The following is a 21,117-nucleotide window of genomic DNA, read 5'->3' on the forward strand; positions in this document are numbered from 1 at the left end:
ACCAGGAAATTTACCTGTAGTATTATCCATAGACTCCTTTAGAAATTCTGTCACTACAACTCCTCAGGCTGTTTAATGTCCTTTCTAATTAGCTTATTTGGACAGCTATTTTCAAATGATGATATGAATTTATCATAAAATACATTAAATTTTATGTTAACATTTGATTCATTGTAAACATAAACTATTCTTAAAAACATTTGTCCTGGAGTCATCAATTATTCTAAATGATTTCCACTGAGGAGTATCTGTACTTTAGGGCACTGTGTTATTTATCCTAATTAACTGAGTGTCATTATCAGAGAGAGCATTTGTTACTAGTAAACAGTTACTTTCTTGCATTGAGCTTCACCAATGAAAACATTATCAGTTAGAGTCCTATGATGGTCTGGAACTTCATCATTAATTTTTTCACAAGTTAATCAGTTTTATGAAAACTGGAATACACTACTGAGGAGTTGGAATGCCAGTCCTTCTAATGGTTTATGTTAATTTATTTAAATGTGTGAATTAGCCCATTATTTTCAATTAGACCTAATGTTTGTTTAGCAAAGCTGCCACAAAAACTACGTACACTACAAGAATCAGCACATTAAAAGTACTAACCTGAATAATAAATTTAACTGAAATTTAGCCTGGACAACATTTCTATATAGTTATGTAAACACTACATACACTGATGTCCAAAATTAAAGTAACAAACTGAAATTTTGCAAGGTTGCATATATTTTGCCATGAAACAATATAATCAGATGACAGTAAAGTAGAAGCAATATAAAGAATACAGAATGTAAACAAATGCAACATGCATAAGAGCAGACAAAAATATTCTTCATTTTTTCCAACCTAATGGATTTACGCACACATTCCAACAACTGGTTGTGCTGAATATGGGGTGTGACCACCTCTGGCAGCAATACAGGCCTGACAGATGATGGGGCATACTATGAATGATGTCATAAATCTCATGTTGAGGCAATATTGCCCATTCTTCCTGCAGCACTGCTCAAAAGTCTTGGAGAATGATTGGTGGATACTGACGTGGTGCAACCCATGTCCCTAGTGCATCCCTGATGTGCTCTATGGGGTTCAAATTGAGAGAACAAGCAGGCCACAACATGCATTGAATATCTTCTGTCTCCAGGAAAGCATCAACCACCCGTGCTCTATGAAGTTGAGCATTATTGTCCAGCAATACAAAGTCTGGAACCACAGCACCTCACAACAACTGCACATGAGGTCCAAAGATCTCACCATGATGCCTGACAAGAGTTAAACCGTACTGATTTAACTGTACAATTTCATGAAGAGTTGTTCAAGTGGTCAACATAACCCCTGCCCATGTCATTAGGTATCATCCTTGATCTAAGTCTCTTTCCACAATAATGGGTCTCAAAATCATGTTCCACATTCCCTCCAGATGCAGATCGATTGAGAATCACTCTCCAGATCAAATTGGGACTCATCTGCGGAAATAACACAGGCCCACTGTTTGACCATCCAGGTGGCATATTGACGGTTCTACTCTAGATGTTCCTTTCTGTGAAAACATGTCAGAGATACACATACAGCAGTTCTCTAACAATAAAGGCCATTCTCCCAAATCCTTCTGTATGCCACTTGCCATGATAAATATCTGCTGGATGCTGCGAGGTCAGATGCCAGTTGGCATGCAGTACTAAGGTGGTACCGTTGTGCTCTTACAGCCAAATAACGGTTCTCTCTTTCTGATTTTACACGTGATCAGCCCCGCCCTGATCTTCGTGATACAGTTTCGATCTCTATAAACTGTTGCCACATCCAAAAAACAATAGAACAGTTCACATTAAGCCATCGGGCCACATCAGTGTGTGACTGTTCTGCTTCAGTTCTACCCATGGCCCTCCATTACAAAGAGCTTGGTAGGCACCTTCTCTGTGCTGTATTGCACCATATGTGACAGTGTACACAGCGATTGTGGATGTGGAACTACCCGGCAAACAATATCCCATTTGACAGGTACCCTGATGTCATTGCTGGTGTGGTTGCCCATTGGCTGGAATGCCATCTTCTTTGCAGGACACTATTGTATGAACATCTGTTGACAGTTTGTATGATATATCATGTATTAGACTCAGTATGGCGAAATATTGGTTTGTTGCTTTAATTTTGGACACTAGCATATAAATTATGCAGGTAACTGTATCCAGGGGTATAATGGTCAAAGAGAAAAATTTAGTTATTATCAGGAGCTGAACTCACAGCAGATGGAGTAATTCCAACTTGCTATCTCTCTCACTAAATGCTCATCATCATCGTCATTTAAGACTGATTATGCCTTTCAGCGTTCAGTCTGGAGCATAGCCCCCCTTATACAGTTCCTCCATGATCCCCTATTCAGTGCTAACATTGGTGCCTCTTCTGATGCTGGAATAAAATTATTTATCACATCCATAAATACTCAGACAAATTAAACAGTTTGTTGATTACCTTCAGAACGATTCTTAATTTTAAATGTCGTCATATTATTCTCTGTAACCCTAAAGCATACAGGGTGCCTGAAACCTTTTGGGTCAAATTTAAACAGATGGTAGTGAATCCACAACTAGTTATATTGTGATAGGGGACCAATAGTTGGAAATGCATATTTATTGTGTTATGGATGTACACCACAGAAGAACTTAGCTTATAGTAATTTTTCAAAGTGACGACCTTCAGTCTGAGTGCATCATCATACTGGCACATTAACTTGTGCTTTGTCTATTGCATCAAACAGTTTGTGATATGTCCATGGTGAGGTATGTTCCTGTTTACAGTGCATGATACGTAGTCAGAGACAGAATGTTACTCATCACAAGAGTTGGAAGACGTGCATTTAGTGTACAGTATCTCTGTGGTACCAACTTACCTGCCAGGTTAGCTGAGAATGCTAATGGACTGCTTCCTGGACACAGGTAAGCGCGCTGGCCCTGGATCAAATCCGCCCGGAGGATTAACGACAAGGACCGGTGTGCCGGCCAGTCTGGATGTGGTTTTTTGGTGGTTTTCCACATCCCCCTAGGTGAATACTGGGCTGGTCCCCATGTCCTGCCTCAGTTACATGACTCGCTGACATCTGTACACGTTCGCACTATTCCACGGATTAAACTAGGCGCAGACAGCTGTGGTACACTATTTCCGTCCCGAGGGGTACGGGGTGGCAGCAGGAAGGTCATCCAGCCACCACTTAACATTAACCTCGCCAAATCTGTACCTAAACATGCCGACAATGTGAACCACAGGCTAAAGGCACTAGCGAAAGAAAGAAAGACAGAGTCTCTGTGGTACCTACTTACTAGAGATGGACTCATTCATGCCCCAGAGAACTGGGCAAGATTCCTGCGAAAGATATGTCCAAACTTCAGACTTTGAGGAGATGGTGTTGAATCGTGTGGCCAATCACCCAGCATTAAGCAGACATCAACTTGCCCATGAAATGCACACTTTGATTATATAAATATGTATTTCTGACCAGTGGTTCCCTATACCAATATTATCTGTTGTGGGCCCACTATCAGCTGTTTTAGTTTAACCCAAATAGTTTGTGACACCCTGCAGTTCCATGGTCTGCAATCACCATTTGTTAGCTGCAGCTCAACTGGAGTGAGGATTTGTGTCAGGTGAATTGGTTGAGTGGATAAAAGCAGTGTGGACTTTGGTATAGCATAGAGTCAGGATGGCTAATGGCTCAGAAGTATCCTCAGCAGTCACACAGAATAGGAATGTAACCCTGGAAAGCTCATCCTCTGCACAGGCAGGGGTACTGCATGCAGCACACAGTGATGTGGAAGAGTGGACTGGAAGATGTAGCTATAACAGAGGAAGAGGGAGACTGCAGAGAGGAGAGTGTGAGTGTAAGATGAGTGAAGTTAGTCATAGGGAAAGGGTGGAGACTGATGTGGGACAGGGTCTAGCAAAGATTGAGGTCAGGAGGATTATGGCATTGAGAGACATGTTGCAACACCAGCTGGTGTTGGTGAAAAGGATCCAGTTGTCACATTTTATAAACCAGTAACTGAAATTGAGCATGTTATGCTCAGTAGCACATCTCAGTACTGGTTAGTTGACTCTGCTTTTGGCTACAGTTTGGCAGTGACCATTCATTTGGGTAGACAACTCATGCTCACATAAAATGTTGTACAGAAATTACAGAAAAGCTGATATAATTGATTTTACAGGTGACCATGTCTCTGATAGCATAGGATATGGCATCAGGATACCACTTTGGGAGAGATGGGAAGGACATTGAGTGGTTTGTTTCTCATTTATGGGTTCAATAAAAAGTGGTCGAAACTTGCAAAAGATAGTTATGTTGTTCCAGTCCAAGGTGACATTGGATACAAAGGGGTGCTCCTTTGCAGATGATTAATTGAAGTGGTCAAACAGTTAATGTCATTTGCAAATGTGTCGTCACAGGAAATCTGTTTGCAGCTTAGGTTTGAGAGGGTAATACCTGCATGTGAAGGTCTTTGAGATTCAGCATCATACTAGACAAGGACGTCCTCATTACTGAAGATGCACTGTCCATGGGTTGCCATTGGGCCACACTGGTCTCATCTCCAGAACTCCATCAAAAGCTCCAATCCCTACCCAAATCATCAGCCCCATCCCAGAACTGACCTCCCAGATCCATCCACCTCCTCACCTTATACACACTCCACACAGTGACCTTGCACAGGCTTTCCAAAATCCACAAACATAACCACCCTGTAGTTGGTTACTGTGTGCCCATGGAAAGAGTCTCAAACCATTAACACAGCCTAGCTTCCCAAATCAAAGACAAAAACCACTTCCTTCACTATCTTTCTCCCATCCATATGTAATTACCACCTGGATCCCCAATCATCACTGTAGATGCTGACCCCCTATATTTCAACATCTCCCATGCCTTTTGCCTTACTGTTATTGCACACCATCTCTCCCAACATCCTACCAGTTCCAAACCCACCACCTCATTCCTTTTACACCTGAGAAATTACATCATTATGCGTGACTACTACTCCCACAGCATGGCCATTGGCACCAACATTGCATCTTCCTATGCTGAGCTGTTTATAGACCATCTAGAGGACTCATTCCCAGCCACATAAATCCCAAACTTGGTTCAGGTTCATTTATAACATTTTCTGATCTGGATCCAAGGCCAAGGCATCCCATCCTCATTCCTCCACAGCCATGATACCTTCTCTCCCACCTGCTTCACCTCATCCTCCTTAGTCCAGTGTGCCAGCTCCGATGGCTCCATATAAACCTCTATCCATACGAAGCCCACTTATCATTTTAATAGCTGCCATCTCTTCCCCAGTGAAAAAGTCTCTCCTATATGGTTTGGACATGTATGTTGAATGTCTTATTAGGCTTTCACAGAGGTATTAGCGACAAAACCTAGGGCACAAACAGATTTCCCATGCCACGTCCATACACAATCCCAATCCTGCAACCATTCACATGAACCAGTTGCAAAGTAGCATCCTCTCATCACCTTAGCCATCATCATTCACCAAGGTTTCAACTACTTATGCAAATGAGGAACATTCTAGCAACATTCCTTCCCATCCCTCCTAAAGAGGTGATTTGATACCCATCCAATGTATGGAATATCCTAGTCCATCCTTGTGCCATATGTACTCCGAGTCCCTTCTCAAATTGATCAATACTCTTGGAACAGACCCAGATGCAGGACTATTCCACTGCAAACTCCTAGCAAATCCTGCTGCAGTCCTGTCACAGGTATAGCCTGTCATAACAGAGGCAGGTCCACCAGTGATATCAGTAATATCATGTATATGCTGTGTTGTATCTGCTGCACAGCATGAGCAAATTAGGTCCAAAAGGGCAATTGACCACCCAGTGGGGGAACACATTGCTCAGTACTACACGCTAGATTTCAATGGCTGCTTCATAACTCATGGCGTGGATCCTCCCCCAACGTTAATTTCTCTGAAATGTGTAGATGTCAATTGTCATTGCAACACATGATTCAGTCATGTAATCTTCCTGGCCTCCATCTCTGTTAGCCCTGTCCCCCATCTACCACTGCCCAGTGATCCTAATTTGACTCATCCAAAATTCATACATTCCTTGATTCTGAACCCAAGGCATTGGATAGTTGCAGATGTTGCAGTGCTTATGTGTGGTCTGCCATTGCCCTGATGAAGGATAGGGTCTCCACATGTGGATCAACTATTCGAATTCATAACTTGATTACAGCATTCTTTTTCTCACACACTAACATAGTTACGTTGCACATGGCCATGTTACATGCTACAGTTCAGAGCCGTTTAGTGGCAGAGAGCTGCAAGGTTCACAGGAAAGCTTCTGTAAAGTTTGGAAGGTAGGAGATGAGGTACTGGCAGAAGTAAAGCTGTGAGGGCGGGGCGTGAGTCGTGCTTGTGTAGCTCAGTTGGTAGAGCACTTGCCCGCGAAAGGCAAAGGTCCCGAGTTCGAGTCTCGGTCCGGCACACAGTTTTAATCTGCCAGGAAGTTTCATATCAGCGCTGCAGAGTGAAAATCTCATTCTGGAAACATCCCCCAGGCTGTGGCTAAGCCATCTCTCCGCAATATCCTTTCTTTCAGGAGTGCTAGTTCTGCAAGATTCGCAGGAGGGCTTCTGTAAAGTTTGGAAGGTAGGAGACGAGGTACTGGCGGAAGTAAAGCTGTGGGGACGGGGAGTGAGTTGTGCTTGGGTAGCTCAGTTGGTAGAGCACTTGCCCACGAAAGGCAAAGGTCCCGAGTTCGAGTCTCGGTCCAGCACACAGCTTTAATCTGCCAGGAAGTTTCAGATGTAGAATGTTAATAACATAACAACCTTAAGAGTTTTCACATAAAAAATTTGGAGGCATTACTGTTCAGCACAACCTCATACATTCACAAGTATGCAGGTGGTGCTAAACTTTTTTTTAATATTTTGACTAGGATCCAAATAAAATAAATGGTGCTGATTTTATATTAGCTGTTTCTTCCACTGCATCTTGATACAACAGCATAATAATAAATGAAAAGCACTGTAACTCATATGTTCTACAAGATTCATTAATGTTTTGAACATGTTCTTGGCTTACAGTGCCATCATCGGTCTTCAAAGTCTGCTGACCAGCCGGCCTGGTTAAATTAATGCTGTATAACATAAGCAATATAGTGCTTTTCATTTATTACTGATTTAATAACTCAGTGCCAAGTTTGCTCTCTCAGGGGGGATTGCCTACTTCTCAATCCTATCCTACACATCTGTGAAGTTTACCAATGTAAATTCCTCCTCAATATTGCTTTCTGAAGTAGATGGTTTTTATCATTTTTTACCTATTTCAGTAACAAATTTGTGGTAATAACCTTAACATCTGTTATTTGATCCCGAGAGTTCTAAAACTTTCCAGTCTCTTTTTACTCATTAATTTTCCAAAAAAACTGGTCTATTTCTACCCTCTGTTACCTATTTTTCCCCAGGATTAGTTCTCTGTTTAAGTAATAAGTTTTTTTGGTCCTCTTCATCTGGTGATTTTGTTGTTAACAACTCAGCATATGCATCCTTTTTTTTTCTTCTAGTTACACATAGTTGTTTCACAGTTTACTTTTTAGTGAGGACTTCATAGGTGATTCATGCACCATTTTCTTAACTTCTTCATACATAATATTTGCTCATGTTTCTTGTATATTTGCTAGTTTTAAGATTAGCCTGACTATGATTCAGGAATTTTGTGTGTTGTCACCCAAGCATTTTAGATATTACTTGACATTAAGGTTTGTAGTTTGCCCATTTATGACATAATTTATAACTGATTTTAGTTGCCTAATAGGTTATGTTCATGTTTATTTGTATACTGATTGATGTTTTTACCACCTGTTTGTTATTTTTAAAACTTTATTTCCCTCATAGAACTCAGTCTTTTACCATTGTCATTTAAGCTGTCCTCTTCTAAGGTCCAACAACTGAGTCATTTATTTTTTATGTAGTACATGAATTTGGGTCTCCAGTACTACAAATCCTATTCTGTAAGCTATTTTTTCTAGTAATGTCATCAACTCATTATAAAATAATTGATTTTTTGCAGCATTTCAGCACTGTAATTTGGAATAAACACAATTAAAATTACTAAAGGACAGATTTTTATAACCATTTATAACTCTCTTTCTATTGGGATGAATGTTTTGCATGTTGTAATTCAGCCTGAAGCACACAAATCTTTCCTGCTGTTTTGTAATTTTCCAGTCTTTCTTATAGAATGTTAACTTCCATAGAAGAGCCTCACAGAGCATGTCATACTCCCACACTGTAATTTGCCATTGAAACAACGCTGTACAGTTTTTACATAACACTCAGAGTTTAACTTGTGAACAGCAACATTCATTCTTTTCACACACACAGGTGACTGGTTTTATAAAATTTCAGTAGGTAAATACAATTATATATAAAATTATGCAACAATGTGCTAATGTTTATTATGCATAATACTAGGCCTAGAAATCCAACAGTTTGCACAAGAAAAAATACAAACCTTTCACTGTTTTACATTGTAGCACCTCCAGTAAAGCAGCTACACTTCATTGTATCTACAACAGCAAAAGTGCCTAAAAGTAACTTCTGATCTGTATTTATTTAAATATCATGACAAATGAGAACCACATCATTTGATATACGCAGTGCTACAAAACAAAGAGCATCATCTTTGTCATCTTCACCATTTTAAGTATGCTGCATATCCTAAATATGTTTTTAAAATTCTACATTGCTCTATGGGTAAATTGGTGATACTTTCAACATAAACAGACATGAATGAATTTTCACTCGGAAGCACAGTGTGTGCTGATACAAGACTTCCTAACAGATTAAAACTGTGTGCCAGACCGAGACTCAACCTCCTGTATCACAGGAGAGCTTCTGTGAAGTTTGGAAGGTAGGAAATGAGGTACTGGTGGAAGTAAAGCTCTGGGGATAAGTTGTGAGTCATGCTTTGGTAGTTCAGTTGGTAGAGCACTTGCCTGCGAAAGGAAAAGGTCCCCCCATTGGAAGTTGGGGTCCTCCCTCGGGAATGGGTGTGTGTGTTTTCCTAAGTATAACGTAGTTTAAGTTAGATTAAGTAGTGTGTAAGTCTAGGGGCTGATGACCTCAGCAGTTTGGTCCCATAGGAACTTACCACCACCAAAGGAAAAGGTCCCAAGTTTGAGTCTTGGTCCGGTACACAGTTTTAACCTGCCAGGAAGTGTCATAAACGAACATGTTCTTAAGTTGTTGAAAAGTTATACACACTGATAGTGATCTAGACACCACTCCAAAACTACTTTTACGCAGCTTGTCTGAGAGCAACATTTAGTTTTGTGAAGTGTATGCAACTAAAAACTATACTCCAGTAATTATGTGTATGTGAAATACTGTGCAAATATAAGACTGAGTCCAGTGTATAGGTCAGATAGTCAATATATGCTGTTTTTGATTTCATCAAGCCATTAATTAACTGTTTTACCTGGTAAGTTTAGAATCTTCAAGCCCTTCTCTTACACTTCATCAGGCATTCATTTGGAAATTTTTGCTACAGATGGCAGTGCAGCATTTACAGGAACTCATGCTTAAGTAATATTTTATGTGTACAAATAATAATAATGGAAAAATTTATAAATAATGTATTAGTCAACTGGGAATACTAACAGAAAGGTATAACCAGAGTATGGAAAGAATCAAACCTGGAATATAAAGAATATGAAAGAGTAGGGAAATGTCAGCAGAAGAGCTAGTGGGTGAAAAAAATAAAAACAGAAGGAAAAAAGAGAAGGATGAGAAAACCTGCAAGAGATTCTGACAACAGAACAGAAATAAGATAGCTGGGATATATCATGTGAGAAGCTATGACAACAACAGCAAAAGCTTCAGCTATATTGTGGTTTTGAATCAGGAGATGGATAAATACACCGAGTGGCTGAAAGTAATGAGTATGCCCTGGATTGGATGTTGGTCTTCAGCTGCTGATGCATTTGTCTCCATACAGTCCTGATGAAATGAGTTCCTAACATGCCACATTGAAATCAGTGGTGATCTTACTCACAGTAGGCTGTTGATTGTCCCATGTGGCTCTGTAGAGGCAGTGAGATGTCATCTATTAGTTGTCATGTGCAACAGTTTATGGGATCAAAAAATTATCTCTGTGATACTGAAAATTCACCCTAGATGCTGTTGGTAACCCAAATTCTTGTAAAATCTCCTATATGCTATGAGTCATGTGTCATGTACCAGTAATCTCCACACATTCAAAGTCAATTAACTCATGACATGCTGCCATGTTCACTACACACCTGTGTGTAACAAACTGCTTATATATCAAGTCTAGTCTAGTCTATGCTGCACTTACCTGCAACATCCAGGCATTATACACAGCACATCTTTAAATGGGAAAACTCTTCCCATGACTTTTGACCTCATTTTTTATTTAGAAATGTATAGGTTCAGCTAAGATGCAGGACATATCAGATCTTGCCATACAGTCAGGGTCATTCTGAGACAGTGACAAGATGGCAAGATAAGGTCCCCACCAAGGCCACATGTAATAAATATCTGGGGGGACTTTAAGAATTAATCAGGATGGGGCATGATTTCTTCTGCCTCTCATGTTTCAATATTATACACATGAGAAGAAGCCTTGCAATTGGCCTGTAATAGGAGACACACACAGTTGCCACAGAGCCACTTCTATAGTGTCATATCATCCAAGTACCGCCATCAACAGACCGCTATCACTGACATGGTTTGTGTGGCATCAAAGTGCCTTAAATGGAAGCTCTGTATCTCATACTGAAAAATGTGCAGCTTATTTTTGAGCCAAGTACAGCCCAGATAGTGATACAACAGAACTAGTAAACAAAATAGTTGTCATTAAGTCACATGTGATAAAGCTGATGAAGAGCACTTAAATGGCTTCCCATTTGGATATTCTGAGGTTTTTCAAAGTAAGGATTAACCCTCTATTGCATGTTGTTGCCATCTGACAATAAACCATAAATTTATGTATAATATTAAGGAAACCACTCATATATGAATGATGTTGCTGTCTGGCAACAAGCACAGTCTGGCTGCATTGAGCTAGACTGTTTTCAGCATCATTATGCTGGCATTATGTTGGCATTTGACAAAAAGCCAAGGAATTTAATAAATCAAAATTTCTATGTTCAACCTGTCTTATAGTATTTTGTGTGTCAGACCCTACACCCAGGTTTTTTTTTTGTTTCTGCTGAAATTGGTTTCTTTAAAAAAGAGTCATGCAATATATGGTTAATAGATGCTTATCTGAACACTGAATTAGCTTTGAGGATATTTGTGACAGTGCCAGTGACTGCAGTTTCAGCAAATTAAAGGTGGTGAAACACTACTTAGGATCAAGCAAGGATGAAAACAGCCTGTCAAATATAGCTGTCTTGCTGATAAAATACAACACAGCTACTAAACTTGGCTTCAGTGACACAATCAGTGCATTTGCTTTGTTCAGAGTAAGGAAATTCAAAGTAAAATTAAAATGAAAACACAATTCCAGGAAAGTAATATATGGCGAACCAATAAAATCTGTTCTTTATTATACATCACTCATAGATTTTGTTTCATTTTCAATTTTTTACAAAGTTTATACAAGTTTAAATGCAAACATTTCACGTTTGGCACTGTTGTGACTGTTATTGATACAGAATAAAGCAACAAGTTTACTGTTTCCAGTCACTCTTTATTTGTATCCATAATGCATTTCAAGGGTTTAAACTTTCACCATCAGGTGGATTTGTCTGTGTTAATATGACGTGTGTTGCGTTACAACTTGTGGGGTAAACTGTGGCACTGTCTGAAACAAAACACTATTTCAGAACATGGCTCTGTGGACATCTTCGACTAAAGACTAAATATAAATGAAAATATGAAAATAAAACAACTAAAGTAGAATAGCTCCAGTGGAACTAGGTGCAAAGAACATAGGACAGTGATTTCCTCTTTTGTGGAATTCAATTTCCTTACACAGTACAATTTGGCTAGGAATTGAACTTGTTAGCTGACACAAGGAAGTTTGATGGGTCTCCATAAACAGCTGGAAGCTGCATTGGCTGTGGTTGGCAGGCTCCTGGCTACTGCCCAAAGCTGTGGCAACATCAGCTGGTGATAAGATCTGCAACACCTTTGGTGCCACTGGGATCTCCTGGTGACCTGGTTGATGCTGCATCTTCTGATACACAGCATCAGAATGGGCCATACTCACTCAAGCATGATTGGTGGACAGTGTGGGTTTTAGCATCACTGGGCAGAAGGCAAAAGAGGGAACGGCCCATACAGCGGGCTCCTTATGCCTAAGTAACAGGTATGACGTGCTAACCTGATTTGATAATACTTCTGAACCAGCATGGGATGCCTCTCCTGTTGGGCCAGTAGCTGATTTTCTTGCCCAGTCTGGACAAATGCTGAGGGCAGCTATGCTAGTTATTGGGAGCTCCATCACTATGCAGGTATTGGAAACCTTCAGGGAAATAGCATGAAGGGTGGTAAATAATGCCAGTGTGCACTCGGTGTGTGGCGTATTTATTGCAGTAAAGAACTCAATAATATCTAGTGACATTATCTTGGATTCCAAATGTAAATGAATTTGGATGAAGTTAAACATCAAAGGTTAGGCAAAAATGGTAATAAGATGCTTTTATAGACCACCTGAGTTGAAAGCTGTAGTGATAGAGTGCTTCAGAGAGAACTTGCAGAATATCATTAATAATTTTTCTGAAACTTCCTGGCAGATTAAAACTGTGTGCCGGACCGATCCTCAAACTCGGGACCTTTGCCTTTCGTGGGCAAGGTAGGAGATGAGATACTGGCAGAAGTAAAGCTTACAGCTGTGAAGACGGGGCGTGAGTCGTGCTTGGGTAGCTCAGTTGGTAGAGCACTTGCCCGCGAAAGGCAAAGGTCCCGAGTTCGAGTCTCGGTCCGGCACACAGTTTTAATCTGCCAGGAAATTTCATATCAGTGCACACTCCACTGCAGAGTGAAAATCTCGTTCTGGAAATAATTTTTCTGATCTTTTTGTTGCAATGCGGGGGTGACTTCAACTCACCAGTTATAGACTGGGAGAGTCGTGGTATGAAAACAGATGCCAGAGACAAGGATTCATGTGACATGATTCTGAATGCTGTGTCTGAAAATTACTTCAAGATGCCATAAGTGAAGCAGTCATCCATGTTTAACATTTGCTTGTGCTTATTTAAGATGTTTCAATTAAGTGAAAATCCCACCAATTGTGAAGTAAACTCAGATTAGTAAAGTTTATGAATAAAATGAAATGGTAAGAAACTGGATAAGAATGTTGGAAGAGAGGCTGTACTAAGGTTCATGACACAGTTTTACATAGGCATCTATCACCCATCATCGAAGACTTGGTGCAGATATTGATGCAAAATTTAAGAAAACAGGTGCTTTATAAGTTCATCATTACCTAATGAGTTTCCTCAAGTTGAAATAAGGATCATTTATGTGACACGACAATGATAATGATGTCAAAATGAGGCAGTTCAATGAAAATGGAATTCTCAGGCCGGTTATTCACTATGATAAATGCCTTAATACTGGGGAAAATGACAATGAAATTGAGGTTAAGCTACAGAATTTCATTTAATAACCAAACTAATTTTTAAAATGCTGTTGAGTTTTATCACAGGAGGTACTGAATTAAACTGATGAAAGGAGAAAATATAAAAATGCAGCACATGAAGCAAGCAAAAGGGAAGACAGGCGTCTAAAAAATAAGATTGACAGAAAGTGCAAAATTGCTAAGGGGGAATGGCTAGAGAAGATACAGAAGAATAGAAGCACGTATAAGTAGGGGAAAGACAGATACTTCCTGTAGGAAAATTAGAGAGACCTTTGGAGAAAAGAGAAGCATCTGTATGACCATCAGTAGCTCAGATGGAAACCAGTACTAAGCAAATAAGGAAGAGATGAAAGGTGAAAGGAATATACAGAGGGACTCTACAAGGGAAATGAACTTAACAGTAATATAATATAGTTCTGGTTGGAGATTTTAATTTGCCGGATATAGACTGGAAGACTCAAACTTTCATAACGGGTGGCAGGGACAAAGAATCCAGTGAAATTTTTTAAAGTGCTTTATCTGAAAACTACCTTGAGCAGTTAAGCAGAGAACCGACTCGTGGCGATAACATGTTAGACCTTCTAGTGACAAACAGACCCGAACTATTTGAAACAGTTAACGCAGAACAGGGAATCAGCAATCATAAAGCAGTTACTGCATTGATAATTTCAGCCATAAATAGAAATATTAAAAAAGGTAGGAAGATTTTTCTGTTTAGCAAAAGTGACAAAAGGCAGATTTCAGAGTACCTGACGGCTCAACACAAAAGTTTTGTCTCAAACACAGACAGTGTTGAGGATCAGTGGACAAAGTTCAAAACCATCGTACAATATGCGTTAGATGAGTATGTGCCAAGCGAGATCGTAAGAAATGGAAAAGAGCCACTGTGGTACAACAACCAAGTTAGAAAACTGCTGCGGAAGCAAAGGGAACTTCACAGCAAACATAAACATAGCCAAAGCCTTGCAGACAAACAAAAATTACGCGAAGCGAAATATAGTGTGAGGAGGGGTATATGAGAGGTATTCAATGAATTCGAAAGTAAAGTTCTATGGCAGAAAATCCTAAGAAATTTTGGTCTTATGTCAAAGCGGTAGGTGAATCAAAACAAAATGTCCAGACACTCTGTGACCAAACTGGTACTGAAACAGAGGATGACAGACTAAAGGCCGAAATACTAAATGTCTTTTTTCAAAGCTGTTTCACAGAGGAAGACTGCACTGTAGTTCCTTCTCTAGATTGTCTCACAGATGACAAAATGGTAGATATCGAAATAGACAACAGAGGGATAGAGAAACAATTAAAATCGCTCAAAAGAGGAAAGGCTGCTGAACCTAATGGGATACCAGGTCGATTTTACACAGAGTGCGCAAAGGAACTTGCCCCCCTTGTTGCAGCGGTGTACCATAGGTCTCTAGAAGAGCGTAGCATTCCAAAGGATTGGAAAAGGGCACAGGTCATCCCCATTTTCAAGAAGGGACATCAAACAAATGTGCAGAACTATAGACCTATATCTCTAACGTCGATTAGTTGTAGAATTTTGGAACACGTATTATGTTCGAGTATAATGACTTTTCTGGAGACTAGAAATCTACTCTGTAGGAATCAGCATGGATTTCAATAAAGACGATCGTGTGAAACCCAGCTTGCGCTATTCGTCCACGAGACTCAGAGGGCCATAGACACGGGTTCCCAGGTAGATGCCGTGTTTCTTAACTTCTGCAAGGTTTTCAATACAGTTCCCCACAGTCGTTTAATGAACAAAGTAAGAGCTTATGGACTGTCAGACCAATTGTGTGATTGGATTGAAGAGTTGCTAGATAACAGAATGCAGCATGTCATTCTCAATGGAGAGAAGTCTTCCGAAGTAAGAGTGATTTCAGGTGTGCCGCAAGGGAGTGTCGTAGGACCGTTGCTATTCACAATATACATAAATGACCTTGTGGATGACATTGGAAGTTCACTGAGGCTTTTTGCGGATGATGCTGTGGTATATTGAGAGGTTGTAACAATGGAAAATTGTAGTGAAATGCAGGAGGATCTGCAGCGAATTGATGCATGGTGCAGGGAATGGCAATTGAATCTCATTGTGGACAAGTGTAATGTGCTGCAAATACATAGAAAGAAAAATCCCTTATCATTTAGCTACAATATAGCAGGTCAGCAACTGGAAGCAGTTAATTCCATAAATTATCTGGGAGTAGGCATTAGGAGTGATTTAAAATGGAATGATCGTATAAAGTTGATCGTCGGTAGAGCAGATGCCAGACTGAGATTCATTGGAAGAATCCTAAGGCAATGCAATCAGAAAACAAAGGAAGTAGGTTACAGTACGCTTGTTTGCCCACTGCTTGAATACTGCTCAGCAGTGTGGGATCCGTGCCAGATAGGGTTGATAGAAGGGATAGAGAGGATCCAACAGAGAGCAGCGCGCTTCATTACAGGATCATTTAGTAATCGCGAAAGCATTACGGAGATGATAGATAAACTCCAGTGGAAGACTCTGCAGGAGAGACGCTCAGTAGCTCGGTACGGGCTTTTGTTGAAGTTTCGAGAACATACCTTCACCGAGGAGTCAAGCAGTATATTGCTCCCCCATACGTATATCTCGCGAAGAGACCATGAGGATAAAATCAGAAAGATTAGAGCCGACACAGAGGCATACCGACAATCCTTCTTTCCACGAACAATACGAGACTGGAATGGAAGAGAGAACTGATAGAGGTACTCAAGGTACCCTCCGCCACACACCGTCAGGTGGCTTGCGGAGTTTGGATGTAGATGTAGAGGTACAGATTATACTCACATATGTTAATGGTAATTAGTTCAAAAATGAAAATACGAATTTAAGTAGGCAGATGGCAAAACAAGAGGGGAAGTAAAAATATTCCAGCTTGTTTCATCACAGAAAGAGAAAGAGAGAGGAAAAGAGAGAGATAGTATGCGGGGGGAGGGGTGTAAAAATTGTAGAGCAAGACTAAGAGATGAATACAGTAAGCAGAGTCAAATGGATAGGTTGCAGCAGTAACTCAGAGGTGAAGACCTTTCCACTATTTATGAAATGGGACAAGCATGTGAGAACTGTGGTAGGGAAGATGAATGTTTGACTTCAGTTTACTGGGAGAATTTTAGGGAAGAGTGGTTCACCTGTAAAGGAGACCACATACAGGATGCTGTTGCAACATATTCTTGTGTACTGTGTGAGTGTTTGGGATCTGTACCAGGTTGGACTGAAGGAAGACATCAAAGCAGTTCAGAGGCAGGCTGCTTGATTTGTTACCAGTAGTTTCGAACAACATGTAAGCATTATCGAGATGCTTTGGGAACTCAAATGGGAATCCCTGGAGGGAAAGAAACGTTATTTTTAAGAAAAACTGTTGAGAAAATTTAGAAAACCAGCATTTGAAGCTGACTGCCAAATGGTTCTACTGCTGCCAACATACATCGTGTGTAAGGACCATGAACATACAAGAAATTATGGCTCATATGGAGGCTTATAGACAGTAATTTTTCCCTCGTTCTATTTACTACAGGCAGAATAAGGAAGGAAATGACTAAGTAGTGGTACAGGGTACCCTCTGCCACACATCGTGTGGTGGCTTCCAGATTATTTCTGTAGATCTAAATATAGAATTATATTATAGATGTGATTTATACACCAAAACATAATATTGCTAATAAATGAAATATGAAATACAAACTTCTTTAATTAAATAAATATTACTCTTTATTATTTGACAGTTCTGACCATTGTGTGGAATTGTGTTTTATTCACCTCATGATATACATTTGCAATCCATTTGGCTTACATAGTGGAGACATGTCAAAAATTTATAATAAAGTTACAATGATTTTTACTCCAATAAATAGCAGCACTAAACAAATAATAACACTATAAGGATATTTCTTAGAATATGTAATACATTGTATCCAGCTCAAATTTCCAGTTTGTCCTGCATAAATTCATCCACTGAGTAATAACATTTCAGTGTCAGAGCCTCATATAGCTTTCTTTTAAATGGACCTAAATTCATCTGCATTAACTTTTTCCCTTTTAATTTATCACAAAATTTCATTTGCATGTATTGAGGTCACTGGGCATACAGTCTTAGGCATTGGGTGGGGAGCATAAAATTTTCTTTGTTTCTGGTATCATGTGAATGGACAAAATAGTTTCCATCAATAATTCATGTCTGGTGTACAAAAATATAATAATCACATATATGTTTAGGAATGGCAGAGTTAATATTTTAAGTTTTCTAAATAATAGATGACACGGTTCTCTGTGATTTCCAGTGCACATATTTTGAAGGATTTTTTCTGTATTTTTAGTATCCATACTTATGTTCGTTCAGTTACCCCAAAAAGGGATACCATATCTAATAATGGATTCAAAGTAGCTTGTTTATGCTACTTTACATGTCTCCATGTCAGTTGCAGTTGATTATATTTGCATTGCACATGCAAAGCTGCTCAGTTTCTTTGATAGGTATGCAATTTGTTCCTGCCTGATCAAACTTTCATCTACATTTAAACCTAAGAATATGACTGAGTGAACTTCTTCTATATCTTGGCTATTGTGAACAATCTTAATCTGCTCAGTTTTTGACTGTTTGGTTTTGAATTGCATCATGTGAGTCGTAGATATGCTTAGATTCAACCCATTTAGCTGAAACCAAGTTTCTAAGGTAATGAGGGTACTGGTCACAGATTTGGGAATTTTTTCCGGATCCTGACGTTCAAGTAAGGCAGAAGTATCATCTGCGAACAGAATTGATAGGGAGCTATATTTAATGGTAAGTCATTAACATACAAGAGAAATAGGACTGGGCCTAATGTGAAGCCCTGTGGAACACTCTGAGATATTTTTATTTTTTTTTCCAGTTAGAAAAGTAATATGCGCCATTTAAAGTGATGTTAACTATTTGTTTTCTCTTTGATAAGTAGGGTTTAAGCCATTGTAGGGCACTGGCACTAATGCCGTACTTTTCAAGTTTGTAAACAACCAATGTATTGTGAGGTTGCAGAAAATTCCTGCCATCTTATTTCTCTTGTCTAATGATGTACTTATTTACTCAATGAAACTGTTGACTGTATCTATGGTGTTTTTACCCTGCTGAAAACGAAATTGATTGTTTAGAATAACAGAATATTTTGCAATGAAGTTTTGGGTTTGGGCGAGAGTAAGTTTTTCAAATATTTTAGATATGACTGGAAGAGTTGAAATAGGATGACAATTTCCCATAATCTCTCTTGATCCCTTCTTGAAGAGTGGTTTGACTTCAGCACATTTCAGTACCTCTGGGAAACATCCCTCTTCAAAACATTGATTTATTATTTGATCTAGTGGGTTTGCAATTTTATTGTGCACCACTTTAGTTACTTTAGTGGGTATTCCATCCCAACCTGCACATTTTTTGTTTCTTAATGTTAGAATAGCATTTTCTACATCCTCCACAGTAACTTTTAAAATTTTTGTGAAGTTTTCACCCAGACTGAAGGGATTTACTTTATTGTGATAATCTGTTACATCTACATCGGACTTTGCTACATCTATAAAGAATTAATTAAAGTACTGTGGCGTCTGAGCTGGACTTACAGTAGTATTTCCTTCAATATCAATTTCTGAAATTTTGTGATTACAGGCATTTATTACACCTAACTCAGATTTAATGACTTAGCACACAGCCTTTGTCTTATTTTTATGATTTAAAATTAGCCTGTTATTTGCCAGTTGTTTTTCACCCTTGACAACTCTTTTAAATATGGTTTTATAGAGTCTAACATATTCAATGAAATCAATATCTTTATTATGTTTTTAATTCTCTGTGCAGTTGCCTTTTCCTTACACTAGAAATTTTTATGCCATGACTCCACTTTAATTTGTCATTTTATTGCTGCAGAATCTAGATGGAAATGTTTCATTAAAGACACCAAGAAAACTGTTTTGGAATTTCTCAAAGTTTTCATCACTTAAGTTACAAGGCCATTTTTTCTCTTTTAGCTTCTTACTAAATATTAGCAAGTTTTCTTTGCTATGGTTCCTGTTCATGTGGGTTCTCATACATGAAATGGTCTGTCTGTGGCAGCTCAATTAAGTAAATGCTACTGTGCCTCCTTCACCTGTTCATAACTGCCATACAAAGTGCAATACAATCTTTTGATTACAGATAAATCTGGCCATGAAGCTTGAACTGGGTGGTATCATGGTGTGGCCTTTAGATACAGATGATTTCCGTGGCGAGTGTTCCGAAGGCATCTATCCTTTAATGCACACAATAAACAAAGCAATTGTGCAGTCATCACAGCAAAAGAGTGACTCATCGGGTATGGAGGTAGCTGGTTCTACAGCAGCTGCTTCTTGCGGATGTGCATCATTGATTTTCCTAAGTTTTCTGTATTTATTCCGACTATAAGATAATTTTTGATAGTTATACTTCTTCCATGCATTAAAATGCAGTGCTGAGCCACATGCATATGATCAGAAGATATAATGCTCAGACTTTCAACTTACACAGCATCTGTGAAACTAATTAAAAACCTTTTTCTGAGTGCGACTATTTTCTCTGTAAACATTCCAGTGTCACTCGGAATTTACTTGTCCTACATTAAGTTTAGAAGTTTTGCATTTTTGTACATTCACTATGGAGCTCTTATGTTTGTAATTTTTGAAGTAATTATCTTACAAAAGGATATTCATGTTATATTACACAACTTCTTTTCATAAATGTAGGATAATTATTTTACTGTGAACACTTGATGTGTGGATGTAATATTTGAAACTTAAATACAGGATCTTAAAAAAGATTTAGTGGTTGATTTTGAGATATGAATTGTTGCCTTTCTACATGTGATTATACCATATTTAGAAGTTGAATACAGTCTCCTTCTGCCAGATCTACTTTTCTAGTGACAGTAGACAGAACAGAGAGTTATGGGTAATGGTCCAGGTAAGAGGTAACTGAAGCTGAGAGGGAGGTATGAATTAGTAGTCAAAGGCTTACATGAATAAGGGCAGAAAATGATAGAAGCAATTAGTAAGCAGATGAAATAAGAGTATAAACAAGAAGTTAATGAGGACCTTGATGGCAATGGAATGGGGTGGGGGGATTGATTTTCAGAAATTTTACACAGTAATGTGTTTATCCACAGATCAGTTTGGTGACAGAAGCATCATACTTGAAATTTCACACACACACACACACACACACACACACACACACACACACACAGAAATTATTAAGCCACTCAACATGTGCATAAGGAAGTAATTATTTGTAAATGTGATATTGCTGATATTTGTGTTACGGGTATTAGGCTGCTGTTCAAGGCACAATTCTCTGTCTAAAACTTTGTTTTCCAATCTGGAGACGTCATCAAAGGTTTTAATGACTCAGAAAGCAGTTACAGACTCAAACAAACTCAGCAAGCCAAACTGCTTATATGTATCCAAACAAGTCAGTTCATGATGTTATAAAAACAGTTTGGCCTGTTGAGCTTGTTTGAG

At 39.0% G+C, this 21,117-nt stretch overlaps 1 protein-coding gene across 1 annotated transcript in view; it reads left to right on the top strand.

Moving 5' to 3' along the window:
- The window catches only part of LOC126185120 (probable chitinase 2), a 277,984-nt gene extending 257,567 nt beyond the window's left edge, over window positions 1–20,417 (top strand). The window contains exon 8 of the mRNA XM_049927938.1: window positions 19,781–20,417. Coding sequence (XP_049783895.1) covers window positions 19,781–20,026 — 246 coding nt within the window. The 3' untranslated portion in view covers window positions 20,027–20,417. The remainder of the gene's footprint in view (window positions 1–19,780) is intronic.
- Window positions 20,418–21,117: the final 700 nt, after the last annotated feature.

Source organism: Schistocerca cancellata, chromosome 4, assembly GCF_023864275.1.
Source record: "Schistocerca cancellata isolate TAMUIC-IGC-003103 chromosome 4, iqSchCanc2.1, whole genome shotgun sequence".
Lineage (NCBI taxonomy): Eukaryota > Metazoa > Arthropoda > Insecta > Orthoptera > Acrididae > Schistocerca > Schistocerca cancellata.